The following is a 13,641-nucleotide window of genomic DNA, read 5'->3' on the forward strand; positions in this document are numbered from 1 at the left end:
AAGTGGGGGCTCGTGCTCCTGTCCATCCCTTTTTCTCCCCCCTCCCCTCTGCTCTGGTTCCTACTCAGATCAATATTTCCTTGCAGTGCCTTTAGCACTGACACCACCCTGCCCTGAGCCAGTGCAACTCACAAACCTTACAGAAAACTGTCCACTTTTCTGCCAGGTTGGCTTTTTGCTAACTTAGCTAGTCAGGTGAGCTCAGCTCAGGGGCAAGCAACAATGAGGGAAGGTGCAAGGCTGTCAGAAGGGGCAAAGAAAGCATAGCGAGGGCAGCAGGAGAAAACAGCATTGAGCTATTAGGTGGCTCAGGATGTGCCGTGTACACTCTTACGGAAGCAAACATGTTTTCCTTCTATCTGTTTGTTTCAGTGTTTGAGTTAAACAGAAGTTTAGAAAACAAAGACTTTGCATCAGCCTGCACTGACATTCCCTCCCGCTTAGTCATGACAGGGATGCTGTGAGCCCAGCAGCCAGACATCGGGTTAGGATTTGGGAACCTTTGGCACAGCGGACGTCAGCCACTTCCTTTCCCTGTGGCTCACTTTTTCCTCCTGTGAAAGGGAGACAGTAATTACACATGCAGGAGAGCTACACGACCTGATTCATCGGTGCATGTAAAGCCTTGTCACAAAAGGAAGAGGGAAGGCGAGAGAACAATTTGCTCTCTGCGCCTCACTTGAGCAATTGTCACCTCTCAAACGACTGGTGAAGAGTTCAGCTCCTGCATCTGTGCACTGAATTCGACCTCTGAAGCTGCTATCTGTCTCCCTGCCCATCCACAGCCCCGGGGGGGTCGGATGATGCTGCAGGATCCTGCTTTAAGTTGTATTGTGGCAGTAGGTCACTATCCTCTGATGAAGAAAACACTGATGCCTTCACCTTCTGTACCTGCGATGCATTCTCTTCTCTGACAATATTAAGCCTGCAGGGTGGAATTTTTGAGAGTGTCTGACTTAAAAAATTATTTTTTCAAAATGACTAAAGGCTTCACTCAAAGGAAAATTCCCAGCCACTGCCATGCCAAAGTAATTATAGCCCTACCACAAAAATTATCCTGCTATAATTATGCCGATATGAGCCTCCATCTGAACAATATGCTGGGATATTTTCCCACGCAGCCAAAATCCTCTGGCAGCAGTGGTTCCAAGCCTTGGGGGGGAAGGGACCTGCTTCGAAAAGCCGTCTCCTCCCTCACCCTGGTGCTTTAGAGAGCGACCTGAGATCTCCCGTTCCCCGGTACGATTTTCCCCATCTGAGTGTTGTAGCTCGACTCCTGCCTCCCTGCAGCCTCTCCGACTCCTCCCAGGAAGTCCCAGCTGCAGATGAAGCATTTCAGAGAGAGGGAGAGGGCGGCATGTGTGCAAATGCCGCCTGGGCGGACGTGCCAGACTTTCGCAGCGTAAGGCAGCGTGGCCCAGCTTGATGTAAGTCAGTTTTTACTCCCCACCATCCCTTCTGGCAGCTGCCTTGCGCCTACGTGTGCGTGCTTGCTGGTTGTTGCTGCTGCTGCATTCGCCCGTGCTCTCGCTGTGGCATTGCGACCCTACGGTGTGACGGGGTTAGGGGGACCCTCGCCCCCAAAGCCCTTTGGGTGCAGCTGTGAGCAGCCAGGCTGGCCAGCACCATGGAGGTGCTTGGGGAGCACCGGGACAGAGGAGGCGGCTGGTGCCTGTGGGCTGGAGGGCGGGAGGTGGTGAGTGACCGGTCCCCATGGTGACCTTTCGGCTGTCACCTCCAGAATCCTCACTGTGCTCCAAACCATGCACCCCGCCAGGACGAGAGGTGCCCTGGCTCCCAGCTGGGAGCCTGCCTACAGCACAGCTTGAAGTGCCCAAGGACGTGAGAGGCTCCCTGAGCCCTTCCCAGGCTTTTTGACTCCCTGGTGGCTGACCCCGCTCCAAAACATTGTCCGGGACTGGGGAGGTGAGGCAGAGCCCTCTGTCCTTGCCCCAGATGGCTGCTTCCACCGGGAGCAGCACTCTGACCCCGATGATGCCTCTAAGCTCTTTGCAGGAGCCTTGTGCACAGCTCTTCCACCAGCTCTGTAGTTTTCTGTAGTCTAGTGAAGCCCTTTTTCCTGCCACACTTCGGTTTTGTCACCTGCAGGGTTAGTCCCCTCCTTCCAGTGCTCATTTGCTTTGCATCTCAAAGCAGTGTCCCCCCACATCTCAGCGCCCCGTTCCCAACACGCAGCTGTCCCGTGCACAGGGACAAAGTGGGTATTTCACAGTCCTGAGCTTCCTGTGGCTTCCTGTATTTCCATAAATTGTACTGTTTTTTCCCACCTGGGCAAAGAGATGTAAAATCCCACTGGTCCCAGCAGGCAGCCACTTTGCACTTCTGTTAGAAATGACACAAAATGCAAACAGGGGACTCACATCCTGCATGTAAGGATGGAAAGCACACTAGTAGTACTGAGAACTTACCTGTGGACTAGCCAGCTTCAAATCTGTTTTAATTTATTTTTTGGTAGCTGGGTAAATTAATCCATGGCTGGTCAAAATAAAGGTGCATGCATCCTCCAGACTCACCACTTTTATCTCAAGTACCTAACAAAACAGTAACTTATTTTAGCTTAAATATCACATGTTTAACTGTACAATAGTTAAGGGGACCTGAGATGAAGGAGCAGACTATATCAGACACAGAAATTAAATTGTTTGGGGCCTTGAAGGAAAGGTAAACACCAAAATCACTTTGCAGATGGAAGCTGACGTCTTGATAATCAGAACAAAACTTGAAACTAAAGAGCTTGGAGCTGCAGCAGCTGAGAGGCCAGAGATTCTCAAAAACAGGAGCACTCTTGCTTTGATTTTTGGTTTGTTTGTTGTTTTTTTTTAAACTTTAAGAACATGAAGGAAGAGAAGGGGTAGGTTTGCATGAAGTAGGTTTGCCCAGCGTACATCCCTAAAGCCCCCTGTTTTACTTGCCAGCCCCAAGAGACAGGGTGGCCAAACCCTCCCAAGACACAGCCCCATCAGTGAGGCAGGTGGAGGTGCTGCAGGGGAGGAAGGGCAAAGGCAAGAGATACCTGGGGTCAGTGAAACTGGACGGGAAGCTGATGGTGAATACTGAATTCCCAGAGAATGTTCTCTTGCTGATGCCCGCACTGCTCCCCCCAGTGCAGAGGAAGGTAGGGGAGCCTGAAATTGGGGAGAGAGGAGGCAGAAGCCATGGGTGCCCTTGCGATCCTGACTTTGTGTGTGTCATGGGCACAAAGTACAATCCCAGCATTGTTTGACATTGCAGTGACAACACACAAAGCGGCTCATTTCCCCTTTTCCTTTCTGGGGCAGAATAACCACAGCTTTGGGTCTGGACCTGCGCTGTGTCCCCAGGTACCTGCAGTGTTTGCTTTGCCCCTGCAGCTGTGGAACGATTATCTCACCCCTCTGCTTTGTGTCCGGGGGAAATGCAGGTCCATGCCCGCGGGAGTGAGACAGCAGGAGCCGTGGCATGCTCAGGAGAGCAGGATCATCTCTGCGTCACTTCTTGCTGGAGAGGAAGAGCAGCGTTGGATATAGGTCGTACTCCAGCAAGGTATTTAATGCCCAGCGTGACTGTTCCTGGCCGGCAGCCTGGTCCCTGGCTCAAGCTGCAGCGGTCTGGAGCCCAGGGAAGCTCGCCGCTCAGGAGCTAGCCTTGGCAGCGATGGCAGATAGGGCATGTCAGTAAAAACCAATCTCCTCTGTACCCGCTTATTTCCAGGTAGCCTGTTTAAAGGGAACATCTCATAAGCAAGAGAATATCCTGCACACAGAAGAAAGCTCATTGTATGTGGGGTTGCGTCATCTGATGGTCTCTTCTACTAAAGCTTCTCAGGTTGCAAAGTACTTGGGAAATTTTAGCATCCCTCTTGGAGATACAAACATGCAGAGCAAAGAAATCACGTGTGGCAGGGAGTCAGTGGTGGAAGGCTGTGGCCGTTAAGTCTTCTACATTTGCACTCAACTATCCTGTCTGGCTGCCAGGCAAATCGCAACTGGAGAAACACATCGTTTGGTTTGGGGAGCAGAACAGGCTGACACAGATTTGGGGACTGTGTGGCCCCAAGTCTGTGTTACTCTCCAGCCTGATGGGCAGCCGCCCATGGCAGCATCATGCAGGCTAGGGATGGGTTGGGGGGGATGTCAAAAGAAGAAAGTATTTGTCATTTCCCTTCCTGAAAGGGCTGGAGCAGATAAGGTCCTTCCTCAGAACTGGGAATGTCTAAGCTTAAAGCACCTTCTTCCCAGTCACCCCCATCACATTTCACAGAATGGGCAGGGTTGGAAGGGACCTCTGGAGATCATCTAGTCCAACCCCCCTGCCAGAGCAGGGTCACCTACATTTGCTGTTAAATTCTCTGAACCGTGGCCAGCAGCAGCCCCACTGCACTAGAGAAGTTAATACTTCACCTCCAGCTATCTTTTACTTCCCAATCCACAAATCCTTGTACTCCCACCAAAATCAGCTCAGACACCAGGTGTTGCTGACCATAACATCCATGAGTTTGTGCAGAAACACAAGGCAGGGGGCTGGGGGAGAGGAGTGGGGTTCCCTGAGACCTGGGGAGAAGTGACTTCTGCTCGCCTTGGCTGCCTGCCCGGCACCACGGGGGAGCACAGAGTCCACCCGGTGCCCTCTGAAACGCAGGGCTCCTCAGCAAGTTGTTTGCAAAGATCCTGAGTGAGGGCTGAAGCTGTATAGAAATCCAGAGACCTCAATACAAAATATCATTGGGGCACTTTTCAAATTCTGGTGCAGACCTCAGGGAACAGCAAAGGTGAGCAGGTAAGCAGGGAGTTACAGCAGAAGCTGAGCCTCAGGAGGGGGGCTGACCTGGTTATTTTCCCCCACCATCCCATCCCATCCCATCCCATCCCATCCCATCCCATCCCATCCCATCCCATCCCAGCACGGCCTGTGTCCCCTCGCATTGCAGCTCTGCATCTCACATCTTGGCTGCTTTCACATGCTCTCCTCATCCCTGTTCAAATGTATTTTATTTGCCATGGTGATGATCATTTTTTTGGCTCATTGCTTCAGAGATGCCCTCCTCACATCCCCACACTGGCTTTTTTTGGTGCACTGAGCATCATTTGTCTCCAGTTTCCAGTCCCTTTGCTGTCTGGTTACCTTTTCCCTGACCTGTTGAGTTATTAAATTCTGCCTCTGCCGCCTTTCATCATCCTCGTGATAAATTCCCCATCAAGTACATCTGAATTTCTCCCACTGTGCTTATCTGACTTGAAAGAGGATTTTGCTCCGGATGTTTCCTACTGTCATTCTTCCTACCCCCCCAGCCATGATGCACGTGGAAATTAGATATAAGTCAGGCAAATGGTACCTTGGTGTCTCTGTACATCACACCGACCTTTGTGCTGTGCTCCCCTCTTGCCTGTACCCAGCTGCTGCCTGGTTTTTCCATGAACTTTATGTGCAAAACCCAGCATTTTGGTTAGGATCTAGAGCAACTCCCTTCACCAAGGGCTCACAAGGGCAGTAGGAGAAAGGAGCGAATGCTACTTCTGCTACACCTTAGAGCAGTGTGGAATAAAAAAAAATTTGTTCTTCTAGGAAAAGAGGATATTTTCTGGCCTGTAGAGAACAAGGAGGTCCTTCTGATGGAGGACAAGAGAGGCAATTAAGGCAGAAGCCTGAGATCTGGGATCATTGGCCTGGCTGTTACAGCTTGGCTGAGCTCATTTGACCCCATGATTTCCTCAAACTGAAAATGAGGTTTTAGGCATTGCCAACTCCCCAGTGAGTGTACACACATTTCTTTTGTTCATCTGTTTTCTCAATTCTTGTTGAAACTTGTAAATGAAACATTGCCCTGTGCCAGCTCTCATCTGTTTGATCTTTCATAAAAAGTGTGTGAAACCTCTTCCAGAAGCCACTGCATCAGCATTACTACTCTAAGGTTGGTCAGCAACAACCCATGAAGCAATACTGGAAGGGCACACCTTCTATTGGGAAAAACATACCTGGGAAGGCCGTGTCTCCATCGCACGTGGCCCCATTGCCATGAGTGAAATCTTCAAACCAACTTTCTTTCTCTCTCTTTGCAGGCAAAAATGTCGAGGCCAGTGCAAGCTCGGAGGCTGGAGGGAACAGATAAGAATATCTGGTGAGTTAAGATAATATCTGGTTTACCCTGGTGGTAGATGTGGTTTTAAGCAGCCTAACACCAGACAAAAACCACCACAGCCACACAGCACAGAGCAGCAGTCTCCCTCAGCTGCTTTGCATTTGTTCAGGAAGCACATCAGGGCAGGTTCCTCCCAGGAGACCTTACCCTGGCTCAGCTCTGTACCTGCTGCTCGCACTTTATGCCGTACCGGGTGTCCCACACCATCCTGTGGGAAGGCAGGTGGGAGCACCTTGTAGTGCATCGCACTCCATCCAATCCCTCCACCTGAATGATCCCAGCGGCACCCAAATCTGAGCCAAGTAGTCATAGCACGCTGGCTCCAGCCTGGTGTCTGCTTCAAGCCCAACTTAGGGCATTGCAAGCAGAGAGGCAGGCAAAGGGATGCTGCAAATGCCATTCCCAGCCTGCCAGGCACAGTACAGCATTGGGAAAACTGCACGCTTGAAGAAGATATTTAAATGGGCTTTCCCTAAAGCCCTGCTGTAACTGATTTCAAGCTACAAACTGCTGATGAGATGGCTCTTGGGTGAGACAAGGGCAGAGTTCAGCCTGCCTTTCCCTCTACACCACATTCATGGTGTCCAGTTGCTAGATTTTGCAGAACTGGTATGAGCTTGAAAACCTCTAAGTCCTCTCCTGCTTGGTCTGGTCTGATCAGAAGTGGTGTGTGGCTTCGTCTGTGACCACACAACCAGACAGCACAATGGCTGTTTCCTTCAAGAACAAATTAAAACCACCCCCCAGTGCAATTGTGCCTCGTCCTCAGTTTAATTGAAACAGGTCTGAAATGACCTGTGCTTGGCCTTGTCCACCTGCAAGCAGCAAGGTGGCTCTGCAGGAGGAACACCAACCTCACTCACTTCTGCTGACAAGCAGAGCCAGTGCCAGCATGCTGCCCGGACCCTCTGTAAAAGCTTCTCTTTCTCTTCTTCTCTCCAGGGTGGAGTTTGTAAAACTGGCTGCTACCTACTCCACGGTGAACCTGGGCCAGGGCTTCCCCGACTTCCCCCCACCCGACTTTCTGAAGGAGGCATTCGCGAGAGCCCTCAGCGGGGAGAACCACATGCTGCACCAGTACACCCGTGCCTTCGTGCGTGGGCAGAGCCCCGCTCCTCAGCAATACCCCCCCTCACTCCCTGTTAGCCTTGGCCGCTTCAGGGCTCACCCGGCAGCAATAAACAGGGAAACCCACATGAGGCGAAACACATACGCAGCCTCAGCCCGGGCTCCCTGCACCCAGCGCCCTAACACCATGCTTTACCAGGGCGTTAGAAACAGCCGGGCTGGAAGATGCCCCACATGCTCAGTCACAGGGCACTTGGCTGCCCAGGCCCCTTCCAAGGGCTTATCCATGTTTTAGGAGGCTTCTGCAACCCAATTCCCACCCCTCCTCTCACCCCACAGGGCCACCCCCCTCTGGTGAAGATCCTAGCCCAGTTTTTTGGGAAGCTGCTTGGACAAGAACTGGATCCTATGAACAACGTGATGGTGACTGTGGGTGCATACCAGGCTCTTTTCTGCTGCTTCCAGGCTTTCATTGAGGAAGGTGATGAGGTAACCCAAGATTTGGGCTTGTTGCACAGGCAGCCTTCCTCCAACAGAGCCCTTCTTGTCTCTGGATCTGCTGGGGGAAGGTTTTCATAGTCTTTTTGCAATGCAGAAAAGTTTTTATCCCCATTCTCCAGTATTTGAGCTTCCAAAGGAAAAGTTTCTCTGCTGCAGGGCACTATCTTATTTCTGCATACAGCAAAATAACCTTTTTGCCCCGAGTGATATTGTTCTTGCCTGACACTGCCCACAAGCAATGCACATTCTCCATTACAGTAATTCAAGGATTAAAATTTCCTGTCCCTCCCATTTCTCTCTGCATCCATCAGGGAAGGTCTGAGCAGGGGCAGGAGGGTGCTGACATGTCCCTTCTTCCAGGTGATAATCATTGAGCCCTTCTTCGACTGCTATGAGCCGATGGTGAAAATGGCTGGTGGGACGCCTGTGTTTGTCCCGCTGAGACCGGTGAGTGTGTCAGAGCAAAGCCATCGAGGAGGGAAGAGTCACAGCAAAGCGAGCGAAGAGGTGAGTGGTAAGTGAAGCGCAGAGGTAGCAAAGCAAGCTGAGATTCCTCTGTGTTCTCTCTAGAAAGCTCCAAAAGATGGCAAATTGATGTCTAGTGCAGACTGGCAGCTGGACCCAGCTGAGCTGGCTTCTAAATTCAGTGAACGGACAAAAGCCATCGTCCTGAACTCACCCAACAACCCTCTGGGCAAGGTAACGCCTCTGGCCTTGCTGTGGCTGGCCCTGAGAGCAGCTGGGGGGCTGCAGCTCCCCCAGCCACATTTGCAGTGTAGCAGTGACTTGACCCTCCTTGCACACAAGGGAAACTGGTGTTGTGGCAGCACCGCACGCTGCGCTCGCTCATCTGGTGTTTTTTAAGCCTGGTCTTTTGTGCCAGCAGTGGCTCTGCCCTGCTAGACCACTGCAGCCAGCTCCTGCCCACCCTGGCTCGGGAGATGGTGCAGGCAGGGTGTGCAGCCTTTGCGCAGTGTAGCAGTGACTTGACCCTCCTTGCACACAAGGGAAACTGGTGTTGTGGCAGCACCGCACGCTGCGCTCGCTCATCTGGTGTTTTTTAAGCCTGGTCTTTTGTGCCAGCAGTGGCTCTGCCCTGCTAGACCACTGCAGCCAGCTCCTGCCCACCCTGGCTCGGGAGATGGTGCAGGCAGGGTGTGCAGCCTTTGCGGAGAGGCAGGGACAGGCAGGGGCTCCGAAACGCACCTGCAGCATCTCTGCTCCACTCCCTGCCTGCTGCAGGTATTCAGCCGAGGGGAGCTGGAGCTCATTGCAGACCTGTGTGTGAAGCATGACGTCCTGTGCATCAGCGATGAAGTGTACGAGTGGCTGGTCTACGACGGGAAGGAGCACATCCGCATCGGTACGGAGAACAGCTTGGCTGAGCTTGGGTGTCTTCTCTAGGTACAGCAGCTTCAGGAAAGGAACTAGTGATTTAACTGGGTTGCCCTGGAAATTGCATGGGCTCCTTGCATGCACAACTCTGCCAGGCATGTATCCCCATTAGAGGTATTTTGCTGCAGTCAGTCTCAGCCTCTAAACCAGGTCTTAAACTGGACTACTGACTTTCAGAGCCAGTCAGAGGAAACAGAGAGTTGGCTTCACAATGGGAGATCCAGAGCAAAGAGCCCTTTGGCTCCAGAGAAACGGTATTCTTTTCCCCACAGTTTTCTGGTGTTTTGGTTTTAGGACGTCCATTTCAACATGATTTCAGAGGCCTGTTCTTCCTGTTGCAGTAACGTGCAATCACCTTGTTGCAGGGTGATGGTGCTTGGCACCTCTAGGAACCCCTGGGGCTGGCTACGTGCGTATGAAAGCACTTAATTACAAAGAGATGCTCTTGAGAAACCTGGCTGCCTGCTTGGGATGTGCTTTGAGGCTCATTCAGGTGAAAGACGTGCTGTGAACACAAGAGGCCACCATGGGTTATGTTGGGCAAAGAGCTCCCACCATGTTATTAATGCAGTCCAGAAGTGAGCACACTGAGCGCTGCCATCGGTGCTTCTCTCTTGTTTCCTTGCCAGCCAGCTTGCAAGGGATGTGGGACCGCACGGTGATCATCGGGAGTGCTGGAAAAACCTTCAGTGCCACTGGATGGAAGGTGAATTCTCCTGTGTGGCGTCCCGTGTTCTCTCCAGCCCTGTCCCTTCGCTCCAGGGCATGGGTCCCATTGCCATAGCGTGGTGCTGTGGACACTGCTGCCACAAACTCTGCTTTGAACCTCAGAGTCTGAAAGTACCAAAGCTGCTTTACAGTAGCTCTGTCTGGAAAGTACAATGAAGTCAGCACAGGCAAATAAAGGGGAGACCGAGCGCGTATCCAGAAATTTACCAACTTCCTCCTCCTCTCCTGGCCTTAGGTGGGCTGGACCGTGGGACCCAACCGGCTGCTGCAGCACCTCCGTACTGTGCACCAAAACTCAGTGTACCACTGTGCCACAGTTGCCCAGGTAAGGTGGCTCCCTGCAGCCTGCCCCACAATTCCCAAACCCCTGAACCAGGGCTGAGACAGGGTCCTTCTGCCCACGCTGACCTGAAAGGCACAGACAGGGTGAGCCCTGGAGAGGCTCCTTCCCCTCTCCCTGCAATTCCCCCATGCTCGGGAGGAAGGAGCGAGTCCAGTCTGCCTGGGGTATATTCCTTATTTTGTATTGACAAATCTAAGAGGCCATTTGGAGAGGCTGACGGCAGAGAGCTGAGCTTGGTGCAGTGAGAAATCACCCCCTGATCGCCTGTGAATTGCATCCCAGCAAAGACTCCGGTTCTCAGGCAAGTCTTGACCGTCTCCCCACCGGGCACCTCTCTCCTCGCAGGAGGCCGTCGCTCAGGGTTTCCAGAGGGAGCTCGAGCTCTACGGGAAACCAGACAGCTACTTTGTCCAACTGCCCAAGGAGCTGCAGCGGAAGAGAGACTGGCTAGTCCAGAGCCTGGATGCTGTGGGGATGAAACCCATCGTCCCTGAGGGCACCTACTTCTTGGTGGCAGACATCTCCAAGTTCAGTGAGTCACGCAGCTTCGGTTTTGCTCAGGCAGGGCTGAGTATGGGAGACCAGCTCGGAGGGGTACCACTAGCAGGGACGGGAACCTGCATAAACCACTGCCAAAGCGGGGATGGAAAATAGCGTGTTTCCCATCTGAACTCCCAGAGGCTGTGGGTTTGGGGCTTGGCTGAGGCACACAGCAGTGGCCCCCACTTCCGTGCTGCTGTTCTTCTCCTGCAGAATCTGACGTCCCTGATGTCCCCGACTCTGATGAGCCCTACGACTCCAGATTTGCAAAGTGGATGGTCAAGAACAAGGTAAATGCACCTGGTCCTTTCCACCACGTTTGCCCCGGGTGGGTTTGTGCCCTCCCTGCTGGCTGCGCTCACGGGAGCCGGCAGCAAACCACTGCTGCCGGGTCCGGTAGCTCATCCAGAGGTGTCTGTCAGCAGCTGGCCCCAACCATGGCAGAGTGAGGCACCAGACAGGGCACCAAGTGCATGTACAAGCCCATCCATGAGTCTTGCAAGCAACAAGCATATGGCTCCATGCCAGCCCAGACAGAGTAACCTCAGCTTCACTTGTTTCCCCTTCCCAGGGACTTGCCGCCATCCCACTCTCCGCTTTCTACTCTGGGGCCCACAAAAACAACTACAGCCATTTCATCCGGTTCTGCTTTGCAAAGGTGAGATATGTGGCAGTACAAAGAAAGGTGAGATTGAGAGTAATAATCAGGGCTGGTTTAATGAGATAAATGCCAAGCAGAAATGCAGAGTGCCTTGGGCATTAGAGCCTGAGTGTGGCATCACAGATGGTTCAACCCCCTCCTGCAGACATGCGAGCCAAGCCAGGGGGCAGGAGTTGTGCCCGTGCTATCCTAAAATTTGTCCCATCACATCCCACATTTCTTGGTCAAGGCAGGGAGTCTTCTGGGTGCGCATTTAACCGCCCCATGGCTATGCCTGCCCCAGAGATGCTGTGCCTGTCTCATACTGAACACAGGACATTTGCAATGTTCCAGAACAAGAACAGGATTTTTAGATAAATGATGACTGGAGTGAGGGGAAAGGGGATTTGGCTGGAAGCCACTGACCAGACCTGCGGTATTTGTTTAGGAAGAAGCCACACTGAAGGCAGCAAGTGACATATTGCAAAAATGGAAACAGGAGAAAACCAGTCCCTGAGCACACTGGAGAGAAAACCAGGCTCTCCTTGGTCCTTACCTGCCATGACCGCTCTTAAAAACGCTCTTCCTCCTCTTCCTTTGCTTGGCTACAAACTTTGATATGTCCTTATTTTAGTGCTTTCAACCACATTTTCTGTGGTAAGAGGTTTGCCAGGGCCTGGGAGACACTCGGTAACTGTGAAGTGATTGCACTGTTCTTTGCAAAAAGTGAGTCTTTGCATGTGCTGCCAGTATTCGATGTTTCCTCTCATTATGTTTAAACACTTTGATAATCAGTTCTGGGATGCATCCAGCAAGACACAAGGTAACGATGGCTCCTGGCGTCTTTTCCACCACCAAATGCTGAAAAGGTGTTTCAGGACCTACCTTTAAGGCCATGCTGGGGGTTAGTGTGCCTTGTCTTGCTCCACATACCCACTCATGTACCCCAAGGCGCAGGACTGTGTTTCCACCAGCACACACATTCTCACAGGACTGTGCAGTATCACCATGTGTCAGTACATTGATTCCTACGATCCTGAAAATTATAAACCCAGTGAAAAGCTGTTTTCCATAATTAACAGTTTTCCTACTGTTTTTTTTTTTTTTTTCCTGTGCATCTCTGGGGAAAGTGACCGTAGAATCAATAACTGGCTCCCCCAAGGAAATGGGCTTTCATAAATAGCCCAGATATTGCCAAACCTTCCCTGTGCATCCCCCAAACCACGCCTGGCACTTTGTCAGGGCTTGGCAGCATTGCCCAGGCTGCAAAGCAAAACCTTAATGCCTTTGAGAAGTGCACAGAGTGGATGGGGAGGAAGGACACAGCAGCCTCCGGCTGCTCCTGTTGCTGGTGGCCCCCGCAGCTTCCCACCCACCAGTCTGGTGGGTGGTGACATAACATGAGCAGCATTTTGAAAGGTAATTCTTGCACCATTCTCGATTTCAACCTGGATAAGAATGTAAAACAGCATCATCAATCACTCAGGAGTTACATGCAACAGACTGTGCGATAAGTATTTGTGGCGGTTAAATTATTAAAGATGAATTACTGCAATTATTGAAGAGTAAGTGTCGCTGTAATGATTAAAGGGCTGACACAGCTCTCCTGAAGACCTGCTGTAACCTCACCTGTGCAACATCTGCGTAGCATCCCATGGTGGTGGCTGTTCATCCCACCCAGGCCGGCGGGTGGTGGCTCTACAGGTGTTCTGTCTCGGGCTGCAGCTGGCAGTACCGACCCCCGTGGAGCCAGAGCTGCACTGAGCGACAGGGGGAGGCAAACACCTACCTCCTGCCTTTGCCCACAGGAGACGCGTCCCGTCTCACCTCCCTGCATAGCCTGGGTGGGTGAGGGTGCTGCTGAAGGCCATTTTGCACCCACATACGTGCCAAGTGCTGGGAGAGCTGCAATCACCGCAACAGATAAACAACTGTGAGATTAGATTATGAGCATAAAGATTACTTGCAACATCCCCACATGCTTTGGCTCTTGCTCTAGGCCATGACACACCCCACACGGGGCAGGGTGCATCTCCCCATCCTCCACCATGCACTCAGTGCTTGGGCAGAGAGGCTCCGGCCATCCCCACCCTCCCTGGAGAGGCTGAGCTACACCCTCGTTCTTCCATAGCTTCTCTTAGGTCACCCATCCTCCCACAGAACGAAGCACCACCTGCTTAGCTTGACATCCCGCGCAGGCGACTTAAACACTGCCCCCTCCCACCCCCCCCACGCGCCTGGCCATTGGCTCACGTGACTCCGGCCTCCGCCAATCACCACCGCGGCGGG

At 52.3% G+C, this 13,641-nt stretch overlaps 1 protein-coding gene across 1 annotated transcript; it reads left to right on the top strand.

The window, feature by feature from the left end:
• Positions 1-1,345: 1,345 nt before the first annotated feature.
• CCBL1 (cysteine conjugate-beta lyase, cytoplasmic) lies at positions 1,346-11,869 on the top strand. Its single transcript, XM_009888022.1, has 14 exons — positions 1,346-1,427; positions 3,422-3,543; positions 6,057-6,115; positions 7,079-7,229; positions 7,544-7,693; positions 8,066-8,152; positions 8,276-8,404; positions 8,948-9,068; positions 9,730-9,806; positions 10,065-10,154; positions 10,518-10,704; positions 10,926-11,002; positions 11,284-11,370; positions 11,801-11,869. Exons 2-14 carry the CDS (start codon positions 3,460-3,462, stop codon positions 11,867-11,869), a joined length of 1,368 nt encoding a protein of 455 aa, XP_009886324.1. The 5' UTR covers positions 1,346-1,427; positions 3,422-3,459.
• The last annotated feature ends 1,772 nt before the right edge of the window (positions 11,870-13,641 follow it).

Source organism: Charadrius vociferus, unplaced genomic scaffold (genome assembly GCF_000708025.1).
Source record: "Charadrius vociferus isolate BGI_N301 unplaced genomic scaffold, ASM70802v2 scaffold56, whole genome shotgun sequence".
Taxonomy (NCBI): domain Eukaryota; kingdom Metazoa; phylum Chordata; class Aves; order Charadriiformes; family Charadriidae; genus Charadrius; species Charadrius vociferus.